Below are 19,713 nucleotides of genomic sequence, written 5' to 3'. Positions count from 1 at the left end.
AAAGTAGGAAGTCAAGAAACACCTGGAGTAAAAGGCAAATTTGGCCTTGGAATACGGAATGAAGCAGGGCAAAGACTAATAGAGTTTTGCCAAGAAAATGCACTGGTCATAACAAACACCCTCTTCCAACAACACAAGAGAAGACTCTACACATGGACATCACCAGATGGTCAACACCGAAATCAGACTGATTATATTCTTTGCAGCCAAAGATGGAGAAGCTGTATACAGTCAGCAAAAACAAGACCAGGAGCTGACTGTGGCTCAGATCATGAACTCCTTATTGCCAAATTCAGACTTAAATTGAAGAAAGTAGGGAAAACCACTAGACCATTCAGGTATGACCTAAATCAAATCCCTTATGATTATACAGTGGAAGTGAGAAATAGATTTAAGGGCCTAGATCTGATAGATAGAGTGCCTGATGAACTATGGAATGAGGTTCGTGACACTGTACAGGAGACAGGGATCAAGACCATCCCCATGGAAAAGAAATGCAAAAAAGCAAAATGGCTGTCTGGGGAGGCCTTACAAATAGCTGCAAAAAGAAGAGAAGCGAAAAGCAAAGGAGAAAAGGAAAGATATAAACATCTGAATGCAGAGTTCCAAAGAATAGCAAGAAGAGATAAGAAAGCCTTCTTCAGCGATCAATGCAAAGAAATACAGGAAAACAACAGAATGGGAAAGACAAGGGATCTCTTCAAGAAAATCAGAGATACCAAAGGAACATTTCATGCAAAGATGAGCTCGATAAAGGACAGAAATGGTATGGACCTAACAGAAGCAGAAGATATTAAGAAGAGATGGCAAGAATACACAGAAGAACTGTACAAAAAAGATCTTCATGACCCAGATAATCACGATGGTGTGATTACTCACCTAGAGCCAGACAACCTGGAATGTGAAGTCAAGTGGGCCTTAGAAAGCATCACTACGAACAAAGCTAGTGGAGGTGATGGAATTCCAGTTGAGCTATTCCAAATCCTGAAAGATGATGCTGTGAAAGTGCTGCACTCAATATGCCAGCAAATTTGGAAAACTCAGCAGTGGCCACAGGACTGGAAAAGGTCAGTTTTCATTCCAATCCCAAAGAAAGGCAATGCCAAAGAATGCTCAAACTACCACACAATTGCACGCATCTCACACGCTAGTAAAGTAATGCTCAAAATTCTCCAAGCCAGGCTTCAGCAATATGTGAACCGTGAACTTACTGATGTTCAAGCTGGTTTTAGAAAAGGCAGAGGAACCAGAGACCAAATTGCCAACATCTGCTGGATCATGGAAAAAGCAAGAGTTCCAGAAAAACATCTATTTCTGCTTTATTGACTATGCCAAAGCCTTTGACTGTGTGGATCACAATCAACTGTGGAAAATTCTTCAAGAGATGGGAACACCAGACCACCTGATCTGCCTCTTGAGAAATTTGTATGCAGGTCAGGAAGCAACAGTTAGAACTGGACATGGAACAACATGTTCCATGTTGTTCCAAATAGGTTCCAAATAGGAAAAGGAGTTCGTCAAGGCTGTATATTGTCACCCTGTTTATTTAACTTATATGCAGAGTACATCATGCGAAATGCTGGGCTGGAAGAAACACAAGCTGAAATCAAGATTGCCGGGAGAAATATCAATAACCTCAGATATGCAGATGATACCACCCTTATGGCAGAAAGTGAAGAGGAACTAAAAAGCCTCTTGATGAAAGTGAAAGTGGAGAGTGAAAAAGTTGGCCTAAAGCTCAACATTCAGAAAACGAAGATCATGGCATCTGGGCCCATCACTTCATGGGAAATAGATGGGGAAACAGTGGAAACAGTGTCAGACTTTATTTTTCTGGGCTCCAAAATCACTACAGATGGTGACTGCAGCCATGAAATTAAAAGACACTCACTCCTTGGAAGGAAAGTTATGACCAACCTAGATAGCATATTCAAAAGCACAGACAATATTTTGTCAACAAAGGTCTGGCTAGTCAAGGCTATGGTTTTTCCCGTGGTCATGTATGGATGTGAGAGTTGGACTGTGAAGAAGGCTGAGCACTGAAGAATTGATGCTTTTGAACTGTGGTGTTGGAAAAGACTCTTGAGAGTCCCTTGGACTGCAAGGAGATCCAACCAGTCCATTCTGAAGGAGATCAGCCCTGGGATTTCTTTGGAAGGAATGATGCTAAAGCTGAAACTCCAGTACTTTGGCCACCTCATGCGAAGAGTTGACTCACTGGAAAAGTGTCTGATGCTGGGAGGGATTGGGGGCAGGAGGAGAAGGGGACGACAGAGGATGAGATGGCTGGATGGCATCACTGACTTGATGGACGTAAGTCTGAGTGAACTCCAGGAGTTGGTGATGGATAAGGAGGCTTGGCGTGCTGCAATTCCTGGGATCACAAAGAGTCAGACACGACTCAGCGACTGATCTGATCTGATCTGAAGGACTTCCCTCGTGGCTCAGATGGTAAAGTGTCTGCCTATAACGCAGGAGATCTGGGTTTGATCCCTGGGTTGGGAAGATCCTCTGGAGAAGGAAATGGCAACCCACTCCAGTACTCTTGCTTGGAAAATCCCATGGATGGAGAAGCCTTGTAGGATATGGTCCATGGGGTTGCAAAAAGTCAGACACGACTAAGCGACTTCACTTCACTTCACTTCAATGAGTAGATATAAAGTACTACATACAAAATAAACAAGGTCCTACTGTACAGCACAGTGAACTATATTCAATACCTTGTAATAAACTATAATGGGAAAAAATCTGAAAAAGAATAGAATATACATATATACACATGCATAACTGAATCACTTTGCCAAACACCAGAAACTAATACAACATTGTAAATCAATTATATTCAATTTAAAAAAATTATACTTAAAAATATTAATTGCAGCACATTCGAAAAGATATATCTATATACATACATAAGGAATATTACTCAGCTATAAAAAATAATGTTTTTGTAATAGCAAAAGACCACAAACAACCCAAATATCCATCAATAAAGCGACTGGCTCAATAAACTACAGTACATCTACACAGTGAAACATTACAAAGCTTTTATAAAAAAAGGAATGAGGAAAATATCTACACTGCTACCATGTGATTCCCAGGATTCATTAAGTGAAAAAATATAGCACAGAATGGAAAGCTAAGTACGTTATGTTTTGTAAGCATGTGCAGGGTATATATACATTTGCTTATATTTTTAGAAAAGAAACAGTGAATGGGAGGATAAATAAAAAATTAACGATAAAACAGATAACTACAAAAGGGAGAAAAGAGACTAGAGGATAAAGGTGGATTCTAAAATGCTCCAATACAAATTACAATTTTAACTTTGGAACAATGTGAATATTTTATGAAATTATAAAACAAGTTTAACTGAAAATAACATCAGTAACCAGACTCCACTAAATGAATCTTCTCCTATACTGGGTTGGTGGCATAAATCAAACAGGAGAATAATTCCAAGTAATCTTAAACATGATGTTCTGATATATGTAACTAGTAAGATATACCATGGACAAAAAGAACTGCAAAGAATTCTTAAAGGGACTTCAACAGTTTTACAACTGGCCATATTGTTAGTATTGTTATTCTGAAACTACCATGTGCATATTGTAGGATAAAGTCAATAATTACGTTATTAAGAAAAAATCAAGTAATCTTAAATTAGAACTGAAATATCAACTTAGACCTATGATTTTATTTTTCTTTCTAAAAAATACATACTTCATAGCTGTGTTCAATGAAAAGGCCTAAATGCAATGACCAACCCAAAAACACCTAGCTTCCCTAATGTTCAAATTGTGGACTCTAGATACCATTTTCTACTTTGAAAGAGGAACCAACACTCCCAGGAGAAGAGATTAATTCCAGATCTGGATCCAGAAGTGCGCAAGATATAACTGAGTCATTTTGGCAGAGCAGAAAGTAAGAAAGCTATCAAAAGACCACTGAGGTTATAGACCAAAAAGCACAGGAACTGATCTGAAGGGTTCCCACTATCGAAAATAGAACAATTTGAGCATCAAAAAGAATGACTGCTATATCCCTTTACCTGAATGCGAAGATCAACCTCACACCGCTCTACCAGAAACAACTAGACACTGTATGCTTCCTGATGTGACACAAGAGCACACAGTTGTGTAAACACACACACAAACAAACCCCGTTATATATAATCAAACCTCTAGACCTACCTACCAGTTTACAGAAAACATGCAAGATAAATGAACCATTAAACACCACCATGCAGTTAGCTGTCAAAACCAAAATATGGGAAATTTTACAAGTCAAAGGATCCCGTTTTTTCAACAAATAAATAGCAAAGAAAAAAACCAGAAGGCCTGATGGGGGTACTTAAGAGACATACCAGACAAATGCAACGAGTGAATCCTACTTGGATCCTGGTTTGAACAAACCTAAAAAGACATTCTTGGGACAATTAGGGAATATGAAACGACTGAGCATCAGATACTGAGTTATCACTAAATTTACTGTGTATGAGCCCAATATTACAGTCATGTTTTTTTAAAAGCCCTTTATCAGTCAGATACACCAAAACAGGAGAAATAATATGTCCAATATTTGTTTAAAATATATTAACAAAACAGATAAATGAAACATGCTGGTGTAGTTAGTAACTGTGGAACCTGGGTGGTGGATTGGTCTGGGGGGTTTATTTTACTATATTTTTATGTGTTTAAAAATCTCTAAAATAAGAAGCATAAAAATTAATTATGATTGGTAAAATAATTAAGGTGGCTAACAGTTATTGAGGGGCTTCCCCAGTGGCTCAGTAGTAAAGAATCTGCCTGCAATGCAGGAGACCCGGGTTAGATCCCTGGTTTGGGAAGATCCCCTGGAGGAGAGCATGGCAACCCACTCCACTACTGTTGCCTAGAGAATCCCACGGACAGAGGAGCCTGGTGGGCTACAGTCTAGAGGGTCACAAAGAGTCAGACATTACACTGAAGCAACTATGCATGCACAACAGTTATTGGATCCTGTTTGAATGGCATCCTACTCATCTGATAAGGTATTTCTATGAATTAGCAGCCATTGCCTTAAAGCTATCAAAAGAAAACCAACAACAAAAAACACAAAAGACTTATAACCATTTAAGTTACTTACACTGAAGCTGTTACAACAGAGTCAAGGCCTATGTTATCTGGTTATCAAACCTGCTATAACCTATAGGTTTTCCTAAGTGAAGTCTATAGCCTCAGAAATGTCTGCCCTACCTTCTAAGGATTAAATGAGTTCCTATTTTGAAGCACTAAGAAAAATGCCTGGCACAAACTGACCAGTAAGTATTAATTACCATCATTAGCATAATTATCGGAGAAGGCAGTGGCAGCCCACTCCAGTACTCTTGCCTGGAAAATCGCATGGATGGCGGAGCCTGGTGGGCTGCAGTCCATGGGGTTGCTAAGAGTGGGACACGACTGAGCGACTTCATTTTCACTTTTCACTTTCATGCAGTGGAGAAGGAAATGGCAACCTACTCCAGTGTTCTTGCCTGGAGAATCCCAGGGACAGGGGAGCCTGGTGGGCTGCCGTCTATGGGGTCGCACAGAGTGGGACACGACTGAAGTGACTTAGCAGCAGCAGCAGCATAATTATTATAGATCAAGAAACTACATGCTGAATGTGTTTATATTTTGAAAAAGTATCTCATTTGGTAATGGGAAAAATGAACATAGTATTACTTAACATCCCAATATTTAAATATATTATAAAACATTTATAAGTTATTAGTGTTGGAATAAAAACAGACCAATGAACAAAAATAGCAAGTCAGAAAGAGACCTAAAATAAATACGTGTTTATGTATACACATATTCACATACAAGAATTTAGAATATGAAGACAGTTTCATGTAAATTCCAGGTGGAATTTTAATGTAAGAAATGAAATAAAAAATATACTAAATAAAAATATGTCCCAACTGAAAATGAACAAAGGACACAGCAATTTAAAAAAACTGCAATAAAATGGAACATATTCTATCCTTATGGATAACCATACAAAGAAAATAAAAATAATCTGCATCTTTTTATTACTAGAATGGAAATATTTACATCAACTGAAAACGCTCAGTGTTGAACAGTAGAAGATGGGCACTCTCACCAACATTTTAGTGGGAACCCAGAGTGGTATGATCTTTCTAGAAGGCAAATGCAATAAATATCTCAGTTTTACAAGTACATGCAAGCCCTTTAATTTATTTCCAGGAATTTGCCCTTAAGCAATAAATAGAGCTGTATGTATAAGAATCTTCAATGCAGCATTATTTATAGAGAAAAACTAGAAATAAAGGGAATTGTGATACATATAATGCTGTTTCCTTATGCCTCAACTTCCTCACTGTAAAATGGAAACAATACTTTCTACCACCATTAATAATGCTATTATAAAGCAAGAAGTCAAGGATTACTTACCTGCTAACCAAGCAGATTAATAAATTCAAAGCAGGAACCCTTTCATCATCTTTGCTGTCCTAAAAAGTAAGAAGAAAAAAAGAAAGCTTGAAATGTCATCTGTTATCCCCTAATTTTTTCTTCTTCTTTTATTGTGGCCTCGCAGCATTTGGGATCTTAGTTCCCTGACCAGAGGTCAAACCCATGCTCCCTGTGGTGGAAGCAGAGTTTTAACCACTGGATTGCCAGCAAAGCCCCAACCACCTAATATTCTTGAAGGAAGTTTCCTTTCAAGGTGCAAACCATGAACATTTTATTAGATAACAATAATAATCACATGGATATAGAAAACATCAAAGAAAACAGAGAAACTGTAGAGTTAATGATTCCTTGAGAAACATCTAAGATGTTCTTTTAAAGAAAGCTCCTGAATAGGTCCTAGAAAGGAATAAGAGTTTAGAGCTCTAAGGAGGTTAACTTGGGAGAGATACTTTTTCTGATTGCCAAGACTGAAAAAAGCCTGTGTCCTAACTGAACACTAATGGAAAAAACATATATAAACATATTTTAAAGAAAATATTTCAGATCAGGGCTCTCAATGACAAAGGAAGTTGTTCCTGAACTATACATTTCCTAAAATTCACTTTAAATATCTAGTGAGTAGTAAGTTACATTTTGCTCGGAGTACAGGGCATTTAAATTAGTCTGTGTCATCTCCTGGAAGTTTAATGAAAATATTTTGGAGTAGTCAGTGGAGAACAGTTATATATTTTGTACAGGTGAAAGAAGGAATGAAAAAAAAATCAGCTTAGCCTGGCATCGAATTAATTTACATTGTAATGCTGCAGGCATGAGTTAAAGGGTCTAACCTGAAAAATTCAAAACCATTGTTATGCCAGAGACTGTTGGTTGACCACTATGGCTTCTTGATTCCCCTTATTATGTAGCAAATGAAGCTCATTTTTAGATGGGTACACTGCCACTCAACTAAAATAAACATTTCCTATAGTTCCTTATGGTCATGTGACCGAATTCTGGCCAGATGTGCTTGTAAGAGGCTCTGAGAAGGCTCTTCAGAGGGGAGGACCTTCCCTTCTCCCCAGCTTCCTTTAGTGAAACATACTGGCGGAGCCTGGATTGTGAAGTGAGCCTGGGGAGGGAAACCCCAAGTGGCAGAACCCGAAGGCCTGGTTATGCCACCTTAGGTCTAATCTGCCTGCCTTCAGACTCCCTTTGTCTGAGAAAAACACCTCCATTTTACTTAAGATAATGCTATTTTGGACTCTTCTACTACACGGCTAAATCTAATCCTGACTAACAACATAGTCCACCTTTTGTTATTTCACTGAAATCATTCTTTACCACCACAGAAGCTGCTGAGTGCTTCCGACGTGAAACAGTGAGTCTGAACTTACCACCAGAAGCCTCACTTCAGAGCACCTTCTTGCAAGCTGCCGAATCAGTGAATGAGCCTCCGGTAATAAAGGTTTTTCAAGACAAGCCAATAAAGCATAAAGCCATCTTCCCTATACAGGATTTAAAAAAGTAGTAAGTAGGCAAACTACACCATAAGTTTAATTTATAATCACTTAATTGTACCTCAGAAAGGCCGTTATCAAGTTATATTCCACCAGCAGTACACATGACTGAGTTTATTTGGAGCAACACATCACTCCAGGGACTACTCAAAAGTGTTAGAACAAAGTTTAAATAGCCATTTGTGCAACACACTAAGTTAGCTCCTCAAGGAACCCCAAGTCAATGGCTTTTTTTTCCATTTTAAAAAAAAAATGGTTTCGCTCTATTCAAGCTTTATTTCAATGACTTTTTCTTGAACAAAAAGATTCACATCTAGGTTTCTTTCATAAAGGGTGAGTGGGATTCTCTTCTACGTGAAAAGAGCAGGTATACATTTAAACTTGACCAGAAGCTTCTGGATGGCAAAGATTATATCTTGTGTTTTGACTGGGAGCCTTGAAGCTTCAGATACACTCTCTTTTGCAAATATCCACAATAGTGAAAAATACTTGTTTTTAAAATCAAATCTAACTGCAAAGGATGATAAAATTTCTTATTAGGGGATTAAGTGGGCAATTCATTTACATAACATCTATCAAATTTACCCAGTTTTGAAGGTGAAAAATTTTTAAGCTGTGAGTGTAAAGCAATAAAACAGAAGGGCAGTACAGTAGAGTTGGTCAGAGTACAGCCAAACTGCCCCAGCATGAGTCTCAGTTCTGCCAGTTATAATCTGTGTGCCCTCAGGGAAGTTACTGAATCCCTATGTGCTCCAGTCTCCTCATCTATAAAATGGAAATAACAGCTCACAGGTTATTGAAGGATTCAAGGAGTTATTATACATAAAATCCTTAGAACGAAGCCTGGCACATATATTTGCTATTATTCCTATTTCTGATATTCTTTAGTGGACTGGATTTCAAAGCCATTTTAGAAAACGCATTTCAAACTTCTCTAAGCCAGGACTATTTGAAATGGGGTCTGCGGACTGGTAGCCATCCTGTTTGTTACTGATCTGTGAAAATATAAGCAGATTCTCCCAGGATATAAACCAACTATTCGGTTGATTTTTTTTTCTCCCCAATGCAAGATTCTCAATGAAGGAAGTACTATGTTGATTAACATTCTATTGTAAGTTCCTTATTTTACTGCAAACAAGCAATTGTCTGCATTATACATACAGATGAATAACACACATATATATATAATGTAGAACCATAGCTTACATATAAGGTAAGTATATATAATTTGTCTGCATTATGAAAAGAAAAAGATGCAGTACTACCAATTCCGGAGTAAAGTCTCTTTCTCCAAACCAATTATTCAGATATTCCAAGACACTGGTTACTGTTGCCTAAAAAAGGGGGGAGGGGTAAGAGATGGAAGAACATCATTAGTAATAAAACACTGACAAGTTCAAGCTGAGTTACATTAAGTTCAGTGAGAAAGCAACTCTGTTTAAAATGGACTTCTTCTTTAGACTTAAAGAGAAACCTTTAACTCTATTTAATAATTTGATTAGATGGAACACTCAGTGAGATGAGGCTGTTTTGAGAAATATTTTTATATATTTTCTATTATCAACACGGTTTAAATCCTAGGATTTAGTTAGTAACTACTAATGTAGTTCAGAACTATTTTTTTAAAATTCCCCACTCTCTTAAAAAAATGTCTTTGCATAAATTCAGCTTATTTGCATTAAATCAAAGTACAAATCTAAACACAAAGTTAGCTAGAGAAAATTAATTTTAAAGCTATATATCGATAGACTTTATCAAATTCTCTAGCTTATTCTAGTATAGATGCTGCTGCTGCTGCTGCTGCTAAGTCGCTTCAGTCGTGTCCGACTCTGTGCGACCCCAGAGACGGCAGCCCACCAGGCTCCCCCGTCCCTGGGATTCTCCAGGCAAGAACACTGGAGTGGGTTGCCATTTCCTTCTCCAATGCAGGAAAGTGAAAAGTGAAAATGAAGTTGCTCAGTCGTGTCCGACTCTTAGCGACCCCATGGACTACAGCCTACCAGGCTCCTCCATCCATGCGATTTTCCAGGCAAGAGTACTGGAGTGGGGTGCCATTGCCTTCTCCGTAATATAGATGGGACACTTACAAGTCACTCTCATTGAATTTAGTATAATCATTAGAGTATCTTAATGTAAATGATCAAGTAAGTAAAACTGTAGGCCAGTATATTATTTACAACAGAGTATAACTTGTTAAAAAAATTTATTTTCCAAGGGTATCCAATATATGTGAATACTAAACAATCAAAGTTTTATTTGCTCTTTAAGTGGGTAAAAGAGTTCCTAGTGCTGAGAGACTAAACAACTAAAATTCATATTGCTTCCCTTTTGACGCAAGAAATTCAAATTTCATTCTTAATGAAGTGTGCCCAACATCTGGAACTAGAAATAGCAATCTAACCTTAGTATTTTTTTCAAATCCCATCATCTAAGACTTATGACTGAAACATAAACGTATGAATAGTTTAGCACCATGATAAAGAGCATGAGTTCTGAAGTGAGATCAACCTGGGACTGAATTCCAGTGCTGCCATTAAAATTTGCTAATAAACCACAATGACTTAATCGCCAACTGTTTCCTCATTTACTAAAAAAAAAGTAGATTAATAATAATTCCCCATATAAGGTTGTAGTGAGGATTAAATAAGAATTTTAAAGAGTTTAGGACAGGATCTTACATACTGTAAATATTAAATAAATGTATTCAAATATCTTAACACACACTGCAAACAGAAGAATGCATATATTCTTATTATTATTAGATATATTTTACCTGATTCATTCTGCTAACAATACTAAGCAAGGGAGGAAAACCAATCTGAAAGAAAAATGAGATTGAAGTTTACATTTTTTTTAATTGGTGAATTTCTCAAAATGCTGTTTTATAAAAACAAAAAATAGACAAAATTCATTCCTTATATATTACAATAAAACATTCCATGAACTACTATGCTAATAATGCCCAAGAAAACAATGTCTTGACACATGAATATATAAATGTAAAAATATAGAATGATTTGAGTAATGAAGATATTAAAATAAAGCATGTAATAGAAACACAGTATGGTATCAGTAAGTTGTGCACACTCTTTCAAAAATCTTTAGCTAAAGTAAACATTTTGGGGAAGTATGGGTACTTGAATGAGTTCTTTCAAACCTAATCTCCTTTAAATACAATTATTTTGGACTTTAATGTTGAGAGCTTTGATTATGAAAACAGTACCGACTTAGAGAAACTTAAGTGGACACACATTAAAGTGTATTTTGCAATAATAAACTGAAAAAATATACATTCTTTGCCAAATTAAAAAATTTTGAAAAGTAACATACATTAGGGATATAACCCAATAGAAGAAATGCTGTATGAGAAACAGCATCAAATTAGCTCCCAGAGAACTGAATCTGTCTACACTCCCACCACCATGCATTAAGAGTGCCTGTTTTTCCAGCCCTTATTAAGAGTATGTCAAACTTGCTTTACCAATGTTAACTGAAAAATGCCAGCTCAGTGGAGCTGTAAGTAATGTTTTGATTTTAAGTGAGTTTCCGCATCTTCTCATATAAGAACAATTTGTATTTCCTTCCTGTGAAATGTCTCTTTACATCCTTTGCTTGTTTTTTTTTTTTTAAATTGGGGTCTTGGTCTTTTTTAGTGATTTTCAGCGCTTTTACATTTAGGGGGTAAACTACTTTTAAATGAGAAAAACAAAACGTGACACCAAAGAGGAAACAATAAATACCTATTCAACAGAACAGACAACATGCTATAGGGAGTTACCAGTAATGCAGATGTATGAACATCTGCAAGCTTGGGGGCAGGTGAATCCTGAAGGACAAGTAACAGCTGGCCACATACTTTATTATTAAAGTCATATGAAATATAAATAATCTTTATATTTATAAAATATAAATTAAATATAGCCTCAACATTTCACTGCCAGAAAATGCAATTTATTAAGCATTTTTAAGCACCTGAGTCAAGTTTTCCTTTGTTTCTCTGACTACTCAGAACTCATTGTTTGACCCTTGCCTAATCATTAAAAAAAAGTCCTATCTAGCTCAAAAAATTATTAAACAGCTAAAGCACATACTGTTTTAGAAAATACACTGATATAAACCAGTCATATATTATTTGCTTTTTAAAACTTTTTTACAACCTTGGAAAACAAAAAAGCTATTATGCTTCTACGTTTAGCAAATGGGCTTACAAAAAGTCAGGAGACTGGATATGGCCTAAGCTATATTCTGCTAAGTCTCTATACTGAATCTTGCACCAAAACTATGGCCTGTTTTTTGTTTGTTTAGTCACAGTATCACTTACTTGTACATAATCGATTCCAGGACTTTCACTTGCAGGTGGTCCAATAGCCCCTTCAGCACATAACCTTTCACCTAGACAAAATTTTTTCCAGCCTTCTTCATCTTCAGATCTTGGCTAAAAGAAAAAAAAAAATGAATTTACTTATGTATTTTCTTTAATACTGAACAATGAAAAAACAAGCGAGGATTCCTTCATATTCCCACCAGCTCACACAAGCATACAGTGCTTGTAATGGAGTGAACTGTGTCTCCTCAAAATTCGTACGTTGAAACCCTCACCTCCAGCATGTGATGGTTAGGAGACTGAGTCTTTATATCAGTGATTAAGTTAAAATGAGGTGGGTAGAGTGGGTCCTAATCCAATCTGCCTGACATCCTTGTGAGAAAGAGGAAATTTGGACAAAAAGACATTAGGGATGCATATGCACACAGAAGGCCATGTGCGGACACAGCTAGAAGATGGCCATCTGCAAGCCAGAGAGAGAGAGTGGCCCTTAGAGAAACCTGCTGACACCTCGATCTCAGCCCTCTAACCCACAAAGCTGTGAGAACACACCTTACTGTTTGGTAAGCCGCTCCATCTGTGGTGGTTTGTTACAGCAGTCCTAGCAAACCAGTACAGGACCCAAGTGGTCACACCACATGTGGGACACTTTTAGTCTGGATCATACTTTAATGAACACTGACAAGCAAGTATGTGCTCAAAAGAGGGTGATAAAGACGTAAAAAAAAACACACTAAGAATGCTTTCAAGAATGAAGCCTGTTTATCCCAAGGAAGGAGACATAATTACGTACTTCACATAAAAGGCTGTCCAATCAAAGAAGGAATAGATTTATTCTACACTGTCAGATGAAAAAAGCATGACCTTTCAGCACAACCTTAACAGAACCTAAAATTTTAAAAATATATATTTATTTATTTATAGTTGCTTTATAATACTGAGTGAGTTTCAGGCATATAGCAAAGTGATTCAGTTAACAGAACAATTTTTATTTGGGCACATCACCTCACAAATCATTTTACATACACATGCAGTTTCCCCCCATGAGGATAAAGAGCTTTCATTATATTCTCAGGAGAACAAAACCCCTAAAAGGTAAAAGCCTACTGTCCTGGAACAATGTTTTCCCATTACTCCATTAAGTCAGAGACTGTTTCTGCTTCAGGTAGCACTGAAAATCCTAATTATTACATATGGTTGGTGTTTAACAAATGATTAGATCAATCAATCAATGTTCAAATTTACATAGTTGCCTTCAGAGGTTGCTTTAAAAATTCGTCATCTTATAATTTACATATTTCTGCCATGATGAATATATATGTTCAGTTCAGTTCAGTCGCTCAGTTGTGTCCGATTCTTTGCGACCCCATGAATTGCAGCATGTCAGACCGCCCTGTCCATCACCAACTCCCGGAGTTCACCCAGACTCACGTCCATCGAGTCAGTGATGCCATCCAGCCATCTCATCCTCTGTCGTCCCCTTCTCCTCCTGCCCCCAATCCCTCCCAGCATCAGTCTTTTCCAATGAGTCAACTCTTTGCATGACGTGGCCAAAGTAATGGAGTTTCAGCTTTAGCATCAGTCCTTCCAATGAACAACCAGGGCTGATCTCCTTCAGAATGGACTGGTTGGATCTCCTTGCAGTCCAAGGGATTCTCAAGAGTCTTCTCCAACACCATAGTTCAAAAGCATCAATTCTTTGGCACTCAGCTTTCTTCACAGTCCAACTCTCACATCCATACATGACCACGGGAAAAACCATAGCCTTCACTAGACGGACCTGTGTTGGCAAAGTAATGTCTCTGCTTTTGAATACGCTATCTAGGTTGGTCATAACTTTCCTTCCAAGCAGTGTCTTCTAGTTTCATGGCTGCAATCACCATCTGCAGTGATTTTAGAGCCCAGAAAAATAAAGTCTGATACTGTTTCCACTGTTTCCCCATCTATTTCCCATGAAGTGATGGGACCAGATGCCATGATCTTCGTTTTCTGAATGTTGAGCTTTAAGCCAACTTTTTCACTCTCCTCTTTCACTTTCATCAAGAGGCTTTTTAGTTCCCCTTCACTTTCTGCCATAAGGGTGGTGTCATCTGCATATCTGAGGTTATTGACATCTCTCCCGGAAATCTTGATTCCAGCTTGTGCTTGTTCCAGCCCAGCATTTCTCATGATGTACTCTGCATATAAGTTAAATAAACAGAGTGACAATATACAGCCTTGACATACTCCTTTTCCTATCTGGAACCAGTCTGTTGTTCCACGTCCAGTTCTAACTGTTGCTTCCTGACCTGCATATAGGTTTCTCAAGAGACAGGTCAGGTGGTCTGGTATTCCCATCTCTTTCAGAATTTGCCACAGTTTATTGTGATCCACACAGTCAAAGGCTTTGGCATAGTCAACAAAGCAGAAATTGATGTTTTTCTGGAACTCTCTTGCTTTTTCCATGATCCAGCAGATGGCAATTTGATCTCTGGTTCCTCTGCCTTTTCTAAAACCAGCTTGAACATCTGGAAGTTCACAGTTCATGTACTGTTGAAGCCTGGCTTGGAGAATTTTGAGCATTACTTTACTAGCGTGTGAGATGAGTGCAACTGTGTGGTAGTTTGAGCATTCTTTGGCATTGTCTTTCTTTGGGATTGGAATAAAAACTGACCTTTTCCAGTCTGGTGGCCACTGCTGAGTTTTCCAAATTTGCTGGCATATTGAGTGCAGCGCTTTCACAGCATCATCTTTCAGGATTTGAAACAGCTCAACTGGAATTCCATCACCTCCACTAGCTTTGTTCATAGTGATGCTTTCTAAGGCCCACTTGACTTCACATTCCAGGATGTCTGGCTCTAGGTGAGTGATCACACCATCATGATTATCTGGGTCGTGAAGATCTTTTTTGTACAGTTCTTCTGTGTATTCTTGCCACCTCTTCTTAATATCTTCTGCTTCTGTTAGGTCCATACCATTTCTGTCCTTTATCGAGCCCATCTTTGCATGAAATGTTCCCCTGGTATCTACTGCTATGTAATATTCCACTGTTTTGATGGAGGATCTTTATTTGTTAAATCAATTAATTATGTTGTCACTTCTCTTTTGACAAAATTATATCATTATCATGTTACTGATGCAGCTTCTTTTTGAATTACATAGGTACTCAAAAGTCCTTACCTTGAGCAAGGAAAAAATGTATCTACCTACCTACTGCCCTCTCCCTCTTCTTACCAGGAGGCCTCACCGTACAGTGAAAGGCTTTCGAATCAGACAAAGTTTGGTCTGTATCTCAGCTATACTTTTTATGAGTTAAATGATCTTGGGCAAGTGATCTTAGTGTCATTCACACTTTTCCTAGAGCAGAGCTTCCAACTAGTATACAGAAGCATATAGAGAGGTTATACTGAATCTCTCAGATTTCAGCTGGTAGTCTTAGGCCATGAGAACAGCTTCCTCCACTTATCCCAAAGTGACATCATTTAAAAGATGTTAGGAAGCACTGCCTAGAAGAAGCTTCTAAAATCTGAAATCTATGGGGAATTCCCTGGTGGGCCGATGGTTAGGACTCACTGCTTACACTGCAGGAGGCACGGGTTTGATCACTGGTCAGGGAACCAAGATCCCACAGGGAGCATAGCACGGTCAAAAGAACCCCCTGAAATCTATGAACCACCTGAAACACTGAGCAAAATTGTATGAATAGGTGCATTTTCCCCTCTCTGAAAATAAAAAGCTTTCTTTTGATTCTCCAGATGAATATGAGACTCCCTAAGAGGTTAAAGAGGTTCCCTGTTTGCTCAGTGGTAAAGAATCGGCCTGCCAATGCAGGAGTCTCAGCTTCAATCCCTGGGTTGGAAATATCCCCTGGCAAAGGAAATGGCAACCCACTCTAGTATTCTTCCCTGGGAAATCCCATGGACAGAGGAGTCTGATGGGCTACACTCCATAGGGTTGCAAAGAGTCAGACACGACTGAGTGACAAACACTTTCACTTTTTCAATGGAGATACAGACATAGGGTACAGATTTGTGGACACAGTGTGGGAAGCAGAAAGTGGGAAGAATTGGGAGAGCAGCGTGGAACATACAAATTACCATGTAAAATAGACAGCCAGTAGAAATTTGCTGGATGAGACAAGGAACTCAAATCAGGTGCTCTGTGACAACCTAGAGGGGTTGGATGGGGTGGGAGGTACAAATGAGGTTCAAGAGGGAGGGGACATATATATATACCATTCATGTTGATATAGGGCAGAAACCAATATAATATTGTAAAACAGTTATCGTCCAATTACAAATTTTAAAAAATTAGTCTGCTGCTGCTGCTGCTGCTAAGTCGCTTCAGTCATGTCCGACTCTGTGCGACCCCAGAGACGGCAGCCACTAGGCTCCCCCGTCCCTGGGATTCTCCAGACAAGAACACTGGAATTGGTTGCCATTTCCTTCTCCAATGCATGAAAGTGAAAAGTGAAAGTGAAGTTGCTCAGTCCTGTCCGACTCCTAGCGATCCCATGGACTGCAGCCTACCAGGCTCCTCCGTCCATGGGATTTTCCAGGCAAGAGTACTGGAGTGGGTTGCCACTGCCTTCTGAGTCTAAGGTGATAAAACATGAAATAGTACCTTCCAGTCAGCCTGACAAACTTTACTAAAAAGTCAGTCACTGGTACTGGTACCATTACCTCATCAGGAAAATCCAAGAAGCCTTTATTCAATCTTTTTGTAAATACTGAAAATGTATTTACTTTCTTGAAAAAATGTCTAGAAGAACCTTTGCAGACTTGTAGAGACCGATCCAAAGTCTCTCAAGATGTGGATTAAGGGTGTCATAAACATAACTTGCATTACTTATTCTATCCTTTTCAGGCAAAAAGATAATGGAACTGTTACTATCAATAGTAGATGGGAGAGAATGAAAATAATATGGATTAAACAAGAGAATCTTTAAGAACTGGAAGTAAATATGGACTATTTCAAATAGTTATACACTGTACAATCTAAAGAGAGAAACTTACATACCATGGTCACATTACTATCCAACTGTTGTGATTTCCAGTGACTTCTATGTCTGTTCACACTCTAAAGGAAGAGAAATCAGACATATGATCTTCATAGAATGGATAACTCAAAAGAAATCAGTTGCTGCACAACATTCTAACAATCTTAAAGCCTGGAAAATATTTCAAATTGTATTATGTTGAGTGATTATAATAATAATAATTTGGTAACTGATTCATGAATATTCTTATCTTTATATATTTAGTAGTCCCAATTTTTCCAACTACAGTCTAAGAACAGAAAAAAATCTGAAGGAAGGCTTTAATCTGATTAAATGATTAAAGCACATCTACCTGCCGAACAGTCGAAAATTGTGCCACTTGTTGCTGTTGCCACTGAAGAGTGGGGGAGTATCCTTCCGGGGCAGGCTGGCATCCTGAAAGCTGAAGATTAGTTCATAAATTTTAGAATCAATGTTAAGTGTTACCACTAGAATCTCAAGCCTCTGCAAAGTAAAAGCAGAATCAAGAGGAAAAATGAGTAATAAAGCAAGTAAGACTATACAAGAAAGGAAGTACTTTTTGCAGATGTAAAAAAGGAGGCAATTCATTTATGTCTGAGTTTAAAACATCAGGAAAAGATCCTTATATAGTTGCTTTAGTAAAAGCAATGGAACAGTTTATAGTTGGAGTTTCTATAAAATCCAAATATGAGACCTAAAGATATAACCCAGTACTACCTTTCTATAATAGCAAAACTATTTGAAACAAAAAGACATAATGCAAATAAAACATTCTGGTATGAGCAGAATGCAAATAATTCAAGACATCTGACTTTACAAGGGCTACTTTTGTTTCTCAAAACAGCACACAGGTCACAACTGATCACATATTGCCTTGAAATAAAAATGAGTATGGTCACATTTCAAAAGTCAGGTATACAAGATATCATCTGTCATCAACTAAAAATTTCTGTAAAGGAATTATATGAAACATTATAGTGTCTGAGTTAAAATCTCCTGATAATAAACATCAGATAAACAAATAATTAGAACACAAAAGGAAAAGGAACTGTGGTAATTTAAAAACTGCTACTCTCCTTCCACCATAGGTTAAACAGCATCAAGTGGACCTTCTGTGGCTACTCCGTCCAGACTAGTTCTCCCTGTTACTTACTGGTCATTATATGTTAACTCTCTTCACAGCAATAGATATGATATATAACTGTTTGCTTTTTCAATGTTTTCCTCAGGAGAAGCAAATTCTACAAGGGTAGGGACTTTCTGTCTCATCCTCTGTTGTATTCCCAGTGCCTGGCACATACAGTTGCTTGGTTTAAAAATGTGCTGGATAAATAAATGAATGAAAAGGTTCACAGTGGGCACCTAGGTAGAAAAGTGTGATACTTGGGTTTTTATTTTTAAAAAACAAAATCTAGACAAATTCAAAACATACGAACTACTCTAAGTAAGATTAAACGCCAGCCCAATAGTAATTATGAACTGGTAAAAGGTACCTTAAAAATAAAGGCTAGCATAAATAACCTATTTAAAGACTCCATGAAGACCGGATCATGCTCCTAAAATGTTATGAGCAAATCTCCAGGAATGTCAGGGTTACTGAAAGCCTCTCTGGAGGTAGTAAACGCCAGTTGTCCTTTTGGGGTGAAAAAGTACAAGCAATTGTCTAACTGAACATACATAAGTCAAATCTTACATTGTAACTTAACCTGTCTCATACTTTCTTAGGGTGAGCCTCCATCTTTTAATTTGCGGGGAAGGAAAAAAAAAAAAAAATCCCCTGACGTATAATAACACTCACAGAAATATTCACACTTTGCTTCCTTTTCAACTTCTTTGGGTCAATTTGAGCTACCACAACATCTGGACATTGAGCTGCTTCGATCCTACAAACAAGTAATAAATGCAAAAAAACGTGATTACTATTGTTCACGTGTAGTGTTAACAAGCGATCCAACTTCTACAGTTCAACATAAAATTACAAACTTACAGAATTGCAATGGAAGCTCTAAACAATAAATTTCTAAAATTATCTGGACTGAAAGCAATCTAAGAGCATGTATCTTGTCACGAGTAATCAGGTTTAATAAAATGAAGTTCACAGAAACTCGCTCACACAAAGATGTAATCAAGGGATTTTGTTCTGACAGAGTATGGGGACGGGACAGTACTGGGGCTTTATCGCACTTTGGGGTCGAGCGGGGTACGGGCGCTCTGCCCAAGGGCGTAAGGACAACCGGCCCACCCGCACAGGGTCCAACACTCACTGGACCCGCCTCAGGTATTCCTGGGGAGTCCTCGGAGGTACGCTGGGATCGAAACTTTCCGTCAAGTCGCAGGGCTCCACCGGCAAAAGCCGTGGCATCAACTCCTCCACCGCAGACTCCGCAGGTACCCACGCCATAGTTTTCAATGACGAGCGTCCCACCCAGCGCATGC

General features: G+C 38.1%; 2 protein-coding genes across 3 annotated transcripts in view; one reads left to right on the top strand and one right to left on the bottom strand.

The window, feature by feature from the left end:
* TRAPPC6B (trafficking protein particle complex subunit 6B) overlaps window positions 1–7,806 on the top strand; it is a 25,338-nt gene extending 17,532 nt beyond the window's left edge. The window contains exon 6 of the mRNA XM_070775495.1: window positions 7,787–7,806. Coding sequence (XP_070631596.1) covers window positions 7,787–7,788 — 2 coding nt within the window. The 3' untranslated portion in view covers window positions 7,789–7,806. The remainder of the gene's footprint in view (window positions 1–7,786) is intronic.
* GEMIN2 (gem nuclear organelle associated protein 2) overlaps window positions 1–19,713 on the bottom strand; it is a 21,911-nt gene extending 2,198 nt beyond the window's left edge. The window contains exons 1-9 of one of the 2 annotated variants that reach the window (XM_019983926.2): window positions 19,542–19,712; window positions 19,076–19,160; window positions 17,609–17,698; window positions 17,277–17,336; window positions 12,276–12,389; window positions 10,728–10,772; window positions 9,220–9,288; window positions 7,832–7,942; window positions 6,438–6,496 (exon numbers count right to left, since the gene is read on the bottom strand). In XM_019983926.2, coding sequence (XP_019839485.1) covers window positions 6,438–6,496; window positions 7,832–7,942; window positions 9,220–9,288; window positions 10,728–10,772; window positions 12,276–12,389; window positions 17,277–17,336; window positions 17,609–17,698; window positions 19,076–19,160; window positions 19,542–19,711 — 803 coding nt within the window. In that variant the 5' untranslated portion in view covers window position 19,712. Of the gene's footprint in view, window positions 1–6,437; window positions 6,497–7,831; window positions 7,943–9,219; window positions 9,289–10,727; window positions 10,773–12,275; window positions 12,390–17,276; window positions 17,337–17,608; window positions 17,699–19,075; window positions 19,161–19,541 lie in introns of both variants that reach the window. The other variant, XM_070775494.1, reaches the window with a different exon arrangement.

Source organism: Bos indicus, chromosome 21, assembly GCF_029378745.1.
Source record: "Bos indicus isolate NIAB-ARS_2022 breed Sahiwal x Tharparkar chromosome 21, NIAB-ARS_B.indTharparkar_mat_pri_1.0, whole genome shotgun sequence".
Classification (NCBI taxonomy): Eukaryota; Metazoa; Chordata; class Mammalia; order Artiodactyla; family Bovidae; genus Bos; species Bos indicus.
This window is presented reverse-complemented; position numbering and strand designations above follow the sequence as displayed.